Source organism: Gossypium hirsutum, chromosome A13 (genome assembly GCF_007990345.1).
Source record: "Gossypium hirsutum isolate 1008001.06 chromosome A13, Gossypium_hirsutum_v2.1, whole genome shotgun sequence".
Classification (NCBI taxonomy): domain Eukaryota; kingdom Viridiplantae; phylum Streptophyta; class Magnoliopsida; order Malvales; family Malvaceae; genus Gossypium; species Gossypium hirsutum.
The window spans coordinates 43,369,125-43,386,801 of NC_053436.1; the positions used below are offsets into that span (position 1 = coordinate 43,369,125).

Consider the following 17,677-nt stretch of genomic DNA (forward strand, 5'->3'; position numbering starts at 1 on the left):
GAGAGTCGGGTTTAACCACAATATGCTTCATCTTATCATACGAGGTTAAAGAATCATAAACCTCATCAACTGTGAGAGACTCGCGGCTACATAAAATCGTATCTCTAAAGGTTGAATAAGACGGGGGCAACGAACAAAGTAGAATCAACCCTAGATCTTCCTTATCATACTGAACCTCCATGGCCTCCAAGTTTGAAAGAATTTCTTTAAACACAGTTAAGTGTTCGTGTACAGACGCACCTTCCTCCAAACGATGAGCATAAAGATGTTGCTTCATATGCAACTTACTTGTTAGAGTTTTCGACATACATATTTGTTCTAGCCTCTTCCATAATGCAGCGGCACTTTTCTCTTTCATCACATCCTGCAAAATTTCGTTGGACAAATGTAGATGTAATTGTGTTAATGCCTTTCGATCCTTACGTTTCTTCTCTTCATCTATTAATGTCGAAGGCATCTTATCTATCCCTAGCAGGGCATCCTCCAGATCCATCTGTGCAAGAACTGCTTGCTCTTAATTTGCCACAACGCAAATCTGGTGTTGCGACCCAATAGCAGAATTTCATACTTCAAAGACGCCATTACCGTGATCGAGATGAATAACTAGGAAGCTCTAATACCAATTTGAGAAAAATAAAATAAAATAAAATAAAGAACACACAAATTTTACGTGGAAACCCTTTCGGGAAAAAACCACGGGCGGAAGAGAAGAAAATTCACTATGTCGAAAAATTTGAATCAAATACAAGAGGAATAGACTATGTCTATTTATAGGCTTGCAAAGCCATATTCTAGTAGGATTGAAACACCTTATCCTAATCAATATAAAATAGATGGAGTTTAATAAGGTTTAAAAACCTTATTCTAAAATAAAATAAAAGAAGTCTAGTTCTATATAGATTTTACTTTTATTTTATTTAAATAAGAATTTGGGTCACTTAATTCTAACAGACAGTATTGGGTTATGTATTAACTGTGGGAATTGGCTTGTTTAGTATTATAGACTAAATTGTATAAAAAGTAAATGTTTGGGGCAAATGTGTAAAAGTGTAAATAAGTAATTATATGTATTGAATTGAATAGTTTATGAATTAGAGGTTAATAATTGAAATAAATCGTATTATAGATCAAGGGCAAGTTGATAATTGTGGAAAAGGGAAGGTTGTTGATTAGTCCTTGAACTTTTGTTGTTTCTACATTTTGGCCCTGATAACTTTATGCAGTTTAAATTTTTGTATTGCTTAAACATTTCATTATTTATGAATTAATATTATTAATGACTTGAAGGTGTTGAATTGTATTAAATGGACTAATTTGTGAAAGTGATTAATTATATGTTGTTATTCGAGAATTAGTTGAGCCGTGAACGTAGGATAGGAAACAGTTGGCATGCCAATAGGTTATATCTCGTACTATACGAGATTGACTAAATTTAATATGATGACCTTTAATTTATTCTTGTTTACTGAATATACCAAAGTTCAACATTTGTTGTGAACTTTTGTGTTATATTATAGTGATTTTGGAGTGTTCCAAAGGCGGATGAAAAGCCTTCAGGCTTGGCACTCAGTGTCGAGGTATGTTTCAGAGGGATGTTAGCCTATGAGCTAGGCACTTAATGATCAGGTGTGTTTTCAGTTGGGTAGCTTATTTGAGCGCACTGGTGTGTTTTAAATGATTAACCGTGTATCCGAATCCGTTATATTGTTCATCAAGCGAACTTGTATTTGTTTTATGGTTTGTAATTGGTATTATAAGCGATTACATGAATTACTGATTGATTACTATGAGATGTTATTGAATGACTTAATTCAATTGAGTTGATTAACTATTATAAGTATTGATATAAAGACTCACCCGTTAAATGGTTGTTATGGACATGAATATGGTTTATTTATGTATTCTGTATTAGAAATGTTTATTTTGTAAGTTTATTGTTCAAACTATTTAACTTACTAAGCTCAATTAGCTTACTTGTGTCCTTTCTGTTATTTTCTTGTAGATATGTTTTTTAGGAAGCAGGCGATCGAATCGACTCAAAGAATCACACTATTCAGAAATCTTTTGGTAGTTTTTGAATATTTAACTTAGGTTATATGGCATGTAATAAGTGAAGTGAATTTATGTTGATTATATGTAACATTGTAAAACTTGAATGATACTTGTGAATATGTGTTTGGTTTGGTATGTATGTGTCTATGGAACTTGTTTGGTATATTTGGTATAAGCCTTATAAAGTGTGTGAATATAGTAAAATGAATTATAAATTGGTGGGAGTGGTGTTTTGGTATGAAAAGTTAATGATGTTTGAGTGCTTTGAGTGCACATACTTTGGTTTGAAATGTGATATTGAGTTAGCTATTGAATTCTGGTGTTAATGAGGGCACATTGGTTAGACACTTAGGATGAATGTTTTGACATGTTTTGAGATCGTTTAATCGTATTTTGAATGAGTCTAATTTATGGTTATAGGGTTGCTTGATGTCCAAGTAATCATGTTTTTATAAACTTGATTTTTAAAGTACATTTTGGTGCACACGGCCTGGGACACGGCTTGTCACACGGCCATGTGCCACACACAGCCTACTCAAACAAATGTGTGCCTTAATTGTTTCAATGCAGGTTGGTCCATACGGGCATAGAGAGTTACACGGTCTGACCACACGGTCGTGTGACCTTATATTACACGGGCATAATTAGTTACATGGTTAGTGTACACAGGTATGTGAAGAAATCACATGAGCGTGTGTAGTAGCCACACGGCCATATTTCTAAGCCACACAGTCTAAGGTGTGGCCCCTATTTCCACAATTTTCATGATTTTCCAAAATTATTTATTTGTTTCAAATTGATCCCGGATTGCTCCCAAACTGTATTTAGGGCCTCGTGAACTCGATTTTAAGGACCATAAGTATATTTGTGCTATAATTGTAACATGTATTTGAATGTTAACATTTAAATTAAGTAATAGTTTCTAATTCAAGTTAAATGTCCTAAATTATAATGTAATGCTCCGTAACCTTAATCCGACGACAGAAACAAGTTAGGGTGTTACAATACATGTCAAAGATACCATATGCAAATGCTTTTAGTAGCTTAATGTATATTATGGTATGTATGGTATGTATGAGACCTAACGTTTGACAAGAAATTAGGGTCGTGAGCAGGTATATGCATGATCAAGGAAAGGAGCATTGGCGAGATCTGAAATGAATTTTGCGATATATCCAAAATACAATAGATATTGGATTGATTTTTAACAGGAAGATAATTAGGTGTGGTTGGATATTGTGATTCAAACTATGTTGGTGATCTGGACAAACAGTGATCAATTACTAATTATGTGTTTACTCTTGTAAAGGAATCAATTAGTTGGAAGTCTACTTTATAGTCAACAGTTGTTTTATCTACTACAGAAGCAGGGTATATGACAATCACAAAGGCTATAAAAGAGGAAATTTGGCTTTAAGGGTTGCTTGGTGAACTAAAAATTAAGCTGAAATATGTCAAAGAACATTACGATAGTCAGAGTGCTATTCAATTTGCAAAGAATCAAGTTTATCATGCAAGGACGAAGCAAATTGATGTCTGGTATCATTTTGTACGAAAAAAAAAATTTGGAAGAAGGTGAAGTAAAGATCCAGGAAATTTCAACCACTAAGAATTATGCCGGTATGATGACTAAGGTTGTGACTGCAATCAAGTTCCAATTATGTTTGGACCTGATCAATGTTAAAACTTGAAGGTTGAAATGTAAAGATACTGTCAAAGTGGTCAATTGTGATTTTATAGTACAATATTATTTTCCTAAACTGAGGGTAGAGCGGACCCAATGATGTTCACTTCAATTACACAAAGTGTACAGTTGGCTGTCTCGTGCCCCACCCTAGGAAAATTCCTAGAAGAAGGCTTTAGAGCAGTTTGATGAATACCAAGTCCCGACTTCTCAACAATTTAAATTGGAATTCAAAGGCATTGAAAGAATCAAATTTAATAAAAGTAAAACAGGTCCCCATAATGAGAATAACATATCATACCTGCATCACTTTCAGGCATGCATATTGCATGTCCAGAGTTAAAAAGGGAAGAACATGAATGACACTTTTATTTGTCTTGCACAAATATATACAGATCTCCGGAGAAGGGAACATTTCGCACTGATCCATCAACATTGTTCTAATTTTCTTAATCATGCACAAAGACAAGCTACTACAAAAACTTCATGTACGTAAAAAGAGATTAACATGGTGCCTTCAACAAAAAAATAACATTCCACTTCAAAAGAAAAGCAAGCTTAAAAACAAAATCCGTTGATTTAACTTCCAAAAACTAGCATGAATAACAGGTATGGGATTTGATTTTTATTATCGATGACTTTTTTTGTGTGGATAAATCTTATCAAACCAGAAGCATTAAAGGACGAGGCTGCTATTATCTCAATCAATAACTCGTTTATATCTATAATCTTTTTCTATTTATTCTCAAACTATATTATTATGAATTAAATTTATACATAAAAGATTCAACGAATTAAACATTTGAATTCCATTAAATGCAACCCTTTCTTCTTCTTCTTTTTATTCTAGGACTTTTTATGCAGAGGGGTTGTCTTTTGTTTGTAAGGACAACCACCGGTTAGGAGTGCGTTTGTGGGGGAGACATGTTGGGCTCAACAAAATATTTTGAAGAGATACTACGAGAGGCCATTGTCCACTTTTTGTAGGGTTATCTATTTTTTTTTAGAGAAATGGAATTATTTAGAATCCAAATCAAAATTTCATGTCTTTTATCAATAGACTAAAACATTGTCAAGAGGATTACCTATTCACTCTCGTATTTCGCTTTCACTATTTTCATCATCCTCTCATCTTCTCCACGCATTTTTCCAATTATACATAAACTAAAAAAGAAAATCTAAGCGTGCATGTTGCCAAATTAAATAAAATAACGTTTATTCCTTTGTTACGTAACTTTCTTTGTCTCTACGTTCATATTTGTCTTCCATTTTGGGGTTTGTAGTAAATACGACGACATTATGTCAGTATTCATATATAATTTATTAATAGAGTATTAGAAATCTTAATTCCAAAGATTAAAGTTACATGATTTGGTTTAAAAATACAAAAATTTATACTTATGACTCTAACTAGGAAGATAGAAGGAAGTTGAGCCAAACTATACTTGATGTAAGTGAGAGAGAAATTCATTTATGAGCAATTGATATGTATAGAACGGCAAAATTTTAAAATAAATAAAGGGGTGGTAATGGGATCTCTCTGCTTAAATATGCTACTGCTGATAACATGGTTGGGTCTCCATCTCTATAATTGTCTATACACAGCTTTAATTAGGAATTGGATTTAAATTCTTTTAAAAGAAAAATTCGTGTTAATTGAATTAAATTATTTGAGTGATTTGATTTTTTGAATTAATTTAAGTAATTCAACTTATTGAGTCAAATTGAGTTAAATATTTGCAACTTAAAATTTTTTTAAAAAAATTGGTGCAAATATCTTTTGGATTCCTATCAATTTCAAAAATAAACAAATTGATCATTTTAAAAAAAAATTAAAATAATTTTAAAATTTTATTAAAAATTCCAAAGTTTTACAAAAATAAAATTATATATAATTTGAAAAAAAATCTATAAAAATGTTAAATTATAAATTGATGCCTTAAATAAGTAAATTACCAAATCAAGTTACTAAACTATATTTTTTACCCTTCTCATATCAATGTGCGCTAGCTTGGAATTTATCATTGCCAACAATGTTTTATTTCGACATGTTTAACTTTTTCTCTAATCTAATTTGAACAAATTTATTCAACTCGATTAGATTTTTGTTTCACTTAATTCGATTTGAAAAATTTGAATTGAGTTAGAATGACAAAACTCGACAATTCAAAATTTTCACTCAATTCAACCGAACGCTCACCTCTATCTCTAGTATTTCCTTAAATTCAAAGCAATCTAATCAACTTACATGCTTGAAATTTGCAGCAAATTATTTAAAACTATAAATAATAATGGTTAAGGTTAACAATCCCTAAACGTTTTTCAAAAACTAAAATCACTTAAATTCATCCGTAATAAATACATCGGTCTGCATTTTTAAATTCAAAAATTGCATTGATTAAGACCTTTGACTAATGAAAACCATCTCTAACGGTTATTATTCTGATCTAATTGTTAGCTTTGACTTACAGAACTGTTACGGTAAAGTTGACATGGCACTATCAAGTCAATAAAAATTATAAAAAATTCAAAAAAAGTTAAAAAATTTAAACATGACTAAAATATTATTAGAATATTAAAAATTAAAAAATATATATTTAAAAATATATAAAAATAATTAAACTCTAAAAAATAACAAAACTAAAAAATGTATTAAAAATATTTAAAACTCTTATCACATAACGGTTTAATTTAGGTTAAAATTATGTTACCCTCATCCCTACTTTTAATATTGTAGGAAATAAAAAATAAGAATTTTTGTAAAAATAAAAAACAAAAGGTGTGGTTGCAATCTGCCTTATGCTAGATTTTTACAGAAATTAATAAAATAAAATAAAAACACCCGCCTAGGCTCAAACCCTCAAACCATATATTTAAAAAACCCTAGGCTCTACCATCTTACCTAAATAAGCTTATTACTATAAATATCGTTTGTCATGTATATGGTTAAAGCACAAAGCTCTTTTAAGTCGAATTAAATGATCCAACTCTTTTATCTATTAAGAAAATGAGAAAGAAGAAGAAGAAAAGCAAAAAAAAATTAAAAAAATAATCTAATTAAAAAATTACTATAATCATATAGTTAATAAAACGAGATTCATAACAATAATCAAAATTAATTCTTATAAAATACAATCTTAATCTATGTTAAAATATATCTATACAAGATCCATATAAACTGTTGGGGTGAATTTTGAGTAATGCAGCATGAATCTCCTCTTCTGTGACAGCACTCACAAGAGCTTCATTCATTGTGGGTGTAATAACCCGAGATATACCACCCTACACTTTTATTAAAATTTGACATCTTCAAGTTCTTACACTTTAATATTGTCATTAAATTAAGTTCTCATTATATTTTTAAAAAATTATTATCAATAATAGTTATATTTCATTTTTGTCTTCTCTTTCACTTTATCTTTGTTTTTAACGACTTTTTATGAAAATATATGTTAAATATTCAATTTTAATTTTAACATTGAGATGGACATAATGATAAATTTAGCTCCTGTCATTATCCCTTTTCTCACTTTGGTTTTAATTATTTTCTTTTTATCACTTTGGCAATCAACTTTTAAATTTTAGTCAAATTACTTTCTTTTTAATGGAAAAGTTAACTAGACTGTTAAAATTTTAACAATACTAACGTGGTAACTCATATCAACAGTAAAGTACACGTAAATTTTAACAATTCATATATACTTCATAAAAATTCAACAAAGTTCAAACAATTTTAAAAATATATTCATGTTCCATGTCATTGACATTCAAATTTTAACAATTCAGTCAATTTTTTTTACAAAAATTAAAAGTTGAGGGTGATAGTGATAGTGATAGTGATCCAAAAAAGAAAAACAAAAGGACTAAGGCCAAAATGAAAAAATAGGTTAATGTCATTATTGGCTAAATTTATCTTTATCTTTATCTTTTCTTTTCTTTTTTTACGTTTTTATTTTTATTTATTTATTTTCCATTAAAACTTTCTAAAGAAGGGTAACTAATTAATTTTACATAGAAGGAATTTAATAATGCTAATATAAAATTAAATTAAATATAAATTTAAGATAGGGAGGATCCGCTAAAACTAAAATTAGTGTTTAAGTAGCCTGCTGCGATGACACATTTACCTAGTCTGTTGCGATAGCACATCTTGTCTTTCTTTCAATTTGTTTTTTTCTTTTGATCTTGACCATTGTCGGCAACAATCTCAATTGGTGATCAACCATTGTTGGCGATAATCTCAATTGGTGATCTCGTGATTTTAAAGGTAAATTTATATGCAAGAAAATTTTGGAAGCCTCAACATCGATGACAACGAAGAGGTTCCAGTCTATTTTGCAGAAGAAGACGAATATGTAATTGAAGATTACAGTTGGTGTTTGGTGGGATGAGTTTTTACTGAAAGCGTGGTGCACTTCCCATCTTTGAGAAATACTATGCCAAATTTGTGGCACTCATTAAGAGGGATATCATTTACAAACATTGGAGAAAAGAGGATTTTATTTAGGCTTTACAATTAAATTGATTTTAAAAGGGTGGTGGAAGGAATGTCTTGGTTTTTCAATAAGCGTCTAATTATTTTTAATAAGAGGGAGAGGGGGGTTGATCCATTACAAATTCCATTGAACTATGCTATCTTTTGGGTGCCAGTTCATAACCTACCATTAGGGTTCTTGACTGAAGGAATGGCAAATCAATTCGGGAACTTCATTGGTCAATTTTTAGAATATGATACGAATTTGATTACCAGAAGGGGGAGAAAATTCATGCGTATTAGAGTGAAACTTGATGTTTGTGTTCCCCTAAAATGAAAGAAAAAAGTTGTTTTTGATAAGAATAATTCAATTTACGCACAATTTCAATATGAGAAAATTAAATGTTTTGTTTCCTTTGCAAAAGATTAGGGCACAGGGAAGGCTTCTGCCCTGTTCGATTAACAATGGACGAACAGGATGTGGAGTTCGGGTGGGATAGTTCACTAAGGGTGCAATCAAAGTGAGTGATACAGATGACAAGCCCGATGGCTACGAAAGGAACCAAGAGAATGGTCAAAGTAGAGGAAAGAACAAATTTCAAACAACACAAGGGAGATCAATCAAATGAATCCCCAGTGGAAAAATAGGGGTAGCAAGCTGGGAAATCATGGAATAACTGGAAAGGGGAATGTTCAATCTAGGGAAAAATCCTTTAATACATTAATTAATGAAAGAGTATCTATCGATGGCAAAGAAATAGTGCAAGAAGAAGAGGACAAACCGCTTGCGATAAGGGAATGTAAAAAGAGAATTACATTGTGAAGGTCAAGAAGAAGTCAACTCATGTAAATTGGTGAGTTCTAGATAATGAATTAGTGTCGGCTACTAGTAAGCAAACCAGCCAGTCGCAATGAAAACCTTAAGTTGGAATGTTCGTGGGTTGGGGCAACTGCGAGCAGCCCGTCATCTCAGACATAGTCTGAGATAAAGTAAGCCCCCAATTTTTTTATTGAAAAAAAAGTAAACACAAGAAATATGGAGAGAATAAGGAAAAGTTTTGGTTTTGGAAATGGAATTGATATAGGAGTAGATGGTTCAAAATGAGGCTGATCATTAGGTTGGAAGGAAGAGGTGGACATAACTTTAAAGAGCATTTCTAATCCACACATTGATATGGTGATAAAGGAAGAATTGGAAGAGAAAATATGGAGATTTACTGGTTTTTATGGAGCACCTGTGGAAGGATTAAGAAAAGATTCATGGAATTTAATAAGACATCTTGAAAAGGAATGTGATTTGCCATGGGTCATGATGGGAGATTTCAACAAGATAATGTTTTCATTTGAAAAGAAAGGGGGATGTGTACAAGATGAGAGACAAATGAGCACTTTTCGAGAGGTTTTACAAGAATGTGATTTAAGCAATTTAGGTTTTTCAGGACAATGGTTTACGTGGGAGAAAGGAAGGCTGCCAAGTAATAACATTAGAGAGAAACACGACAGGGGCATGGCAAATAGTAAATGGTGAGACCCTTTTACAGGATACTCAATCGAGCATAGGCCACATAGTTTTTTCTAACCATTGTCCAATTATGCTTAATACAACAGGAAAAGTTGAAGGATGAAATATTTCCAAATTGTTTTATTTCAGATTCAATGTTGATTAGGTATTGGATGAAAATTTTGAAGAAAAAGTGGTTGAGGGTTGGAGGGCCTGTATGGGAGACGTTCCTGAGAAATTACCTATGCTTGGGACTAATTTAAGTAGATGGGCTAGCAAGAACAAGGCATCGAGAGAAGGAAGAAAACAAGGGGTATTCTCTAAATTGAATGAGCTGTACGAAGATGATCCCACCGATGAAGTCTTAGCACAAATCACGAATTTAAAAATTGGGCTAAATTTAAAAGCTGATAAAGAAGAAATTTTTTGGGAACAAAGGGCAAGAGTCAACTGGCTTAAATTGGGCAATCAGAATACTTTTTTTTTTCATAAGGCTGTAAACGGGCAAAAGAAGAAAAACACAATTAAAAGCCTCAATAACATTAATAGGAGATGAGTGGATGAAGAATCTAAACTTATTAACATTGCTTTTCATTTTTTTCAAGATCATTTCACATCTAAGGCAGTAAGCGAAGTGATAGGATCTTTGAAAGTAGTCAACCTTGCAAATTCGATTTTTTGAATGAAGATGTAGATTTTCAGAAGGAAGAAGTTGTTGAAGTTGTGAAATCGATGTCACTGTTAAAAGCATCAGGTAAAGATGGCTTTGCTACTTTTTTTATCAAAAATTTTGGCATATTATAGGGGACGATATTTGCAACTATTGTTTAGATATGCTAAAAGGAAGGAGTAACAGCCTGATTTTAGCTAAATCGAAATAGTGGTTTCGAAACCACAAATCTAAGGTCAGAAAATTATTTGAATGAATTGAAATAATCACTTACGAACTTACTAAGCTATAAAGCTTACTATGTGTTATTTGTCTATGTTTTATAGATAATCAAAGCTAGCTCGGACTCGGGGATCATCAGGAACTATCATCACACTATCAATCATTTTGTTGGTACTTTTGAAGCCTTGTATATATGGTATATGGCATGTATAGGCTAATGTCATTATGGTACATTTTGTGTTATGGAATTATAGCCATATGATTTGGCTTGTTTTTGGTAAAGTTGTGGGATGTGAATTTTGCTTATAGAATGTGTTTATATATGCTATGTGATATGAATGGTATGCCTTGTGAATTTGGCATAGTATGGTATGAGATTAAGGTATTGAATTGGTGTTATTTTGAGATTTGAGTTAGTTATTTTGAAGGATGAATAAATGCATATTGAAATTAGGTGGAATGAATAAATTTGGCATATGAAATCAATATGATTGGAGTAGTAAGTGTGTATTGAATTGGTTAGAGTTATTATAGCATGAATTGTGCATGAGTTGATGATGTTTTGGATGTCTATAAATGTATTGAAATGGTATAAAATGTCTTGTTATAGGAAGGCATGAGGAGGGTGAGAAATGTGGCTTTAACCAAGCCTATTTTCACTACACACGACCAAGCACACGGGCATGTGGCTTGACCATGTGTGACACATGGCCTTGGTACACGGCTATGTGTCCCCTAGGGTACCTTTTTGAATTAAGTTAGTATACCATACATGTTTGGCACAGCCTAGACACACGGGCGTGTCTACTGGCCGTGTATGGCACACGAGCTGGCAAATGGGCGTGTGGCTGGCCGTGTGACCCGAGTTAGTAACCCCTCCAGTTTTTCCATGACCATGGCACACGAGCGTATCTCCAGCCGTGTGGTGCAAGTCAGTATGTATGCTTTTATTTTCACACGGCCTGTGACACTAGCGTGTCTGGTAGCCGTGTGAGGCACACAACCTGTTCACATGGACGTGTGACTCTTAAATGAATGAAAATTTTCTAAGTTTCCCAAAGTTTTCAAATGTTATCGGTTTAGTCCCGAACTTCTTCTAAGCATGTTTTATGGTCTCGTAGATCCTTATAAGGGACAATGTGAATGTGTTGAATGGATTTTTAATTATGAATGTATAAATGTATGTGTTACGTTTATGAATGATGTGTATTGATCAGTAATGCCTCATAATCCTACTCCGGCAACAGATACGGGTTAGGGGTGTTACATTTATTGGTATCAAAGTTACGATTTAGTCGATTCTAAGACTAACGTAGCGAGTGAGAGTTTAGCTATACATGCCATATATATAAACTATGATAGTGTGATTATTTCTGACAGCTTAAAGTGTGTTTTCATATAGTAAATGGATCCCGATCGAGCTTTAGCTGACGATGTGGAAAGTAATGTGCCCGTTCCCGTTCAAGCGGCAACGCCGACTAATTCTTAGCCGATTTCAAGTAGTCAAGGGAAAGAGGCTAAGCAAGCCTTCTTCTAGATGATGAGTGAGTGGTTCACAAGGTTCATTTGAACGAATCCAGCTGCTCAACAACCTCCACCCCCATCTGTTCCTCAACAAACCCCTATAGTTGCTCAAAGTATTGATCTTCTACGATTAAATAAACCACCTGTTGATAAGATTTAGAAACATAGGGCTGAGGAGTTCCGGGCTACCATTGTTGATGATGCTGAGAGTGTTGAGTTCTAGCTCGAGAACACAATCCAAGTATTGGATGAATTGTCTTGTACTCCTAATGAATGTATCAAATATGTGGTATCCTTACTTAGACATAATGTGAAATGTTGATATCTATAATTCCGAGGTAACGAGTCACCTGGGAGTTCTTCCAATCTAAATTCTAAAAGAAGTATATAAGTCAGCGATTTCTTGATCAGAAACATAAAGAGTTTATAGAATTGAAACAAGGCGGGATGACTGTGACCGAGTACGAAAGAGAATTTGTACGATTGAGAAAATATGCTCACGAATATGTTTCTACCAAAGATATTATGTGTAAGCAGTTCGTTGACGGGTTGAATAAAGATATAAAACTTCTAGTCGGGATTCTAAAAATCAAAGAATTCGTTGTTTTAGTCGAAAGGGCTTGTAAAGCCAAAGATCTCAGCAAAGAAAAAAGAAAAGCAAATTCAGAGGCTAGAGACACCGGAAAAAGATCGATGAATAAGTCGTATCAGTCTTCATGAAAGAAATCTAAGGATTTGTATACTCACCCGAATGCTTCGATTGGATATCTGAACAAGGATCGTGCTAAACAATACTCCGGTTCCAAAGCTCAAGCTACATCAGTAGCTAATGTTGGTAGTGTAAAAGACAATAAACCCTAATATTAGCACTGTGGACGATGACATTTTGGAGAATGTTGGAATAAAAGTAATAAAGCTTGTTACAAATGTGGTTCATTAGAACACTTCAGCAGAGATTGCCCAAAGTTGGATGAGAAAGACAAAGTTCAAAATGTGAGATCAAGTAATACTGCTATTAGAGGGAGACCACCTCGAAACACTGGAAATACGATTGGTAACCGAAGTGTTGCAAGAGATTCTATTGTGAGATATGAGGCACGAGCACCTGCTTAAGCTTATGCTATTCGTGCACGGGAGGAAGCATCCTCGCCAGACGTTATAATCGGTACTTTCACTTTGTAATATCCCGAAATAGGGCCTAGTCAGAATAGTGGTTTTGAGACAACAAATCTGACGTAAAAATAAATTTTTTTATGATTATTTTGAGGTCTAGGATATGAAAACATGCTTGTGTTAAAATTTCGTGAAGAAATTCTAAGTATAATGCGCTCAAATGGTAATTAGGGACCAAATTGAATAAGTTGCAAAACTTGGGTTCTAGATGTAATTTGTATGAAATTGCTTTGAATTATTAATTAGAAGTTCTTAAAAAGTAATTTTCAAAATTTCCAAGTTTTTGGACAAAAATGGGCATGCATGAAAAATTTTGAAAGGCTAGTAAGGAAGGGCATTTTGGTCATTTGGTAATAAACTAAATAAAAAGGGAAAATGAAAGCAAAAATCAGCCATTTTTCTTCTCCATCTGCATAAAATTGACGGGTCTCCATAGCTAGGGTTTTCAACATTTTCAAGTTCAATAGTAAGTGCTCTCTAGCCCCGTTTTCAATGTTCTTTGTATTTTTGAGATCCTCGTATCAAGCTCTCTCTTTTTCTACCCATATTTCAAGCTAGGGTTCATGTTTAGAAATTTACCCATGCATAAGATGCTTTGTTTTGATGATTTATAGAGTAATATGAGAGTTTAGAGGATAGTAAACAACTTTTACTAAATAGTTTTTCATGAAAATGGCTTAAGAGACTATTTTGTAAAAGCTGTAAAAATGGGTAGAAAAATGTGAAATGAAGAAAAATGTGGGCTGCTATAAGCATGAAAAATATTCAGCTAGGCTTGGGTAACCCAGAAATTACATGCATTATATGAGCCTAGGGACTAAATTGTAAAAGTGTGAAAGGTTAGGGGCAAATTGGTCATTTTGCCCGGGGTGAGTTTAAGCCAAAAATAATCAATTTGAGGTATTAATAATTTATTTTTACTGATATAGACCCCGAGGAACCAATTCCGGAGGTCAACCGTAGAAAACGAAAGGTTTTGGAATAACCGAAATACGAACCCGAAACAATTACCAGGTAAGTGCGTGTAACTCAAAGTAAACTCTTAATAAACTTAAATGTATATTCTTGAATGTATGATAATTTAGATATTCATTTCAAAATAATACATGAAATGTGGTAGTATAATTTAACAAGAGAATTGATATCTGATGCATTTCTCGAAATGAATTGACAGTAAAAGGATCTAGTCAGGACGGGTGTTCCTTTAGTGATCGAGCCTCCCGAAGAATATGTGTGGTAGTGGATTTAGCCCGGACGGGTAATCCGATTTAGGATCTGAATTTAGCCTGGATTGGTAATTCAGATCCGAGCTCATTAGAGTATATCTCGTTGCAGGGGATTTAGCCTGGACTGGTAATCCCGACATTACTCTATGAGTTTATACTGCGGGGGATTTAGCCTGGACTAGTAAACCCGCCGTAAGGACCGAGGTTTGTAGGAGTGCATACTTGAAATGATCACTTACATGAAATGACGGTAAACTGGATATCCATTGAGGTTCCACAAAACTCAACAGGATTATTATTATGAGAAATGAAATGGAAAGGCTTGAATTGATGAGCTCATCTAAGATTAATGCTTAAATGTATTGACATGAGACTAACATGATGATTGAGTGTATGTGATAGGAAAATTATACTATGCATGTTGGCATTAATATCTAATATGGTTGTATGCTAAACAACCGGTAAGTTTACCTTCTTGTTATCCAGACTTACTAAGTATGTAAACGCTTACCTCCTCTCTTTTCCCTTGTTTTACAAAGCTCGCGAACTCTTGAAGATTGGTAGACAGTTGGAGTATCGATCACACTATCAATTTGTCTTGTCTTGGTATATAGAAACTTTTATTTTGTTATAATGACATGTATAGGATTTTTGGTCATTTTTTTATATGTGTCATTTGGCTAGCCAATGTAAGGGCTTAAATGATTATTCATTTTGTATATGGCCATAAGATGTGGCTCATGTTGATGTAGGTTGTAAATCTACTAATTGTGCAGGTTTATGCTTAAATGTTTCATGAGATGGTTAATGTGATATACCATGAATGAATATGTATAATGTGGCTAAATCACTTGAAGATGGTTTAGGTCATAATTGGCATGATGTATAAAATGAGCTAAGTATATAATATGATTTGTAAAATGGTAACCCTAAAACAAAGAGGGTAATATCAATATAGATTAAGAAGAGTCATGAAGCAACATGCATGACCTAGGCTAAAAAGGCTTTATGGGTACATTTATATCATGATAGACATTTAAGGAAGATATTAGTGTGTATGGATGTTTGAAGGTGACCAAAGGCTTGGAATATAGCCTACAAAAAGGTTCACACGGGTAGACACACGGGCATATGCCTAGGCCGTGTGTGACACACGGTCAGTCCCCATGGGCGTGTTGTACTGTCGTGTGTCCCCTGCACCTAAAATTTTAGGTCAGTATGCATGGTAGTTAACACATGGGCAGAGACACGGCCATGTGTTTCAACCATGTAGAGGACACGGCCTAGCACACGGGCGTGTGCCTTGGCCGTGTGCCCCTAAATGAATGACGACGTCATAAATAGAATGTCCAGGTTTTTGCACACGGGCTGTGACACAGGCATGTCATGGCCGTGTTGGGGATACGGGCCAGAGACACGGTCGTGTGCTTGGCTGTGTGAAAACCCCTGTAGGATCGAAACAAAAAATAATTCTACACGGGTAAGGGACACAAGCGTGTCCTAAGCACACGGGTATGTGCATTGCCTCCACACGAGCGTGTGAGGCTTAAACCTAAAATTTTTTCCAAATTTTTTTAAGTTTTCAGTTTAGTCCCAGTCTGCTTTTCATGCATGTTTTGGACCTCATAGGTCCATAATAGGGACAATATGATTTTGTTTGATTATTTTTCAATTGGAATGAAACTTTATAACCAATTTTTCCCGGAATGTCCATGCTTGTGTACAGTAATGCCTCGTGCCTTGTTCCGGTCTCGAGTACGGGTAAGGGGTGTTACATTTAGTGGTACCAGAGCTGCAGTTTAGTCGACTCTTGGACTAACGTAACATGTATCGGGTCTAGCTATACATGCCATTATACAAGTTATGGTAGTGTGACATCTTCTAACCCTTTTTAGTTGTATTTGAATATAGTAAATGTCTTCCGATCAAGCCCAAGATGAGTCCGAGGGAGCCGAGAGCCATGCTCCAGCTTCCATACAGCGAGCTACTTCTAGTAGTAGTAGAAGGCCTATGTCTGAGGGTTGGGAAGAGACGAAGGCTACCTTTTCGAAATGATGGATGAATGGTTTGGGGATTACCTGAGAAACTGCCCTAATATACCACGACCTCCTTGCCCTCAGCTCGACCTAAAGAAGAAGTGCCACAAGGTATGGCACCCATGAGAATTGGTAAGACCCCAACGGATAAATTTAGGAAATATAGAGCCGAAGAGTTTAGGGCCACGATGGATGACGATCCGGAACGTGCTAAATTTTGTCTTGAGAATACCATGCGAGTTCTCAATAAACTGTCGTGTACTCCTAAGGAAAGCTTGAAATGCCCGGTGTCGTTGTTGAAAGACACTGCATACCACTGGTGGAAGACTATATCCTCGGTGGTACCAAGAGAGAGTATCATATGGGAATTTTTCCAAGCGGAATTTAGGAAGAAGTATATTAGTCAAAGGTTTCTAGATCAAAAATGGAAAGAGTTCTTGAAACTCAAACAAGGAAATAGAACCATGTCAAAATACGAAAAGGAGTTTGTAAGGTTAAGTCAGTACGCGAAGGAATGGGTCCAAACAGAGGTAGAAATGCGTAAGCGCTTCGAAGAAGGTCTAAATCAGGAAATTAATTTGTTAATTGTGATCGCCGAGATATGAGAACTTGCTGCACTAGCCGATGGGCCGAGAAGGCCAAAAAGCTCAATAATGAAAGGAAACAAGCAAATAGAGAAGCCCGAGTTTCAAGTAAGAGATCTAGCGGTAGAACACACTCCTTCCCCATGAAGAAATCGAAAGGTCAACAAGAATGGTCCACTGCATCGGTGGGATATTTGGGTAGAACAAGGAGTTCTAAGCGTCACAACCCGAAGTCTTCTTCCCCTATGGTAACTAGTGTGGGAAGTGTAGATGATCAAAAGCTGAGATGTAAAAGTTGTAACAAATTTCATTTCGGAGAGTGTCGAATGAAGAGCGGAGCATGCTACAGATGTGGTTCGCTTGACCACTTCCTTAGAGATTGCCTGGAGTGAACCGATAAAGAGGTGGAATTAGCCACGAAGCCTAATGCTCCTCTTTCTCAAGGTAGACCTTTAAGACATCCCGGAAGTGCAAGTGGCAGTCAGAATATTGCCAATGATACTACTGCAAAATCAGAGGCTCGAGCCCCGG

The 17,677-nt window shown here is 34.5% G+C and overlaps 1 protein-coding gene across 1 annotated transcript; it reads left to right on the top strand.

Moving 5' to 3' along the window:
• Window positions 1–16,750: 16,750 nt before the first annotated feature.
• Window positions 16,751–17,167, top strand: LOC107902300 (uncharacterized). Its single transcript, XM_016828511.1, has one exon. It carries the CDS (start codon window positions 16,751–16,753, stop codon window positions 17,165–17,167), a length of 417 nt encoding a protein of 138 aa, XP_016684000.1.
• The last annotated feature ends 510 nt before the right edge of the window (window positions 17,168–17,677 follow it).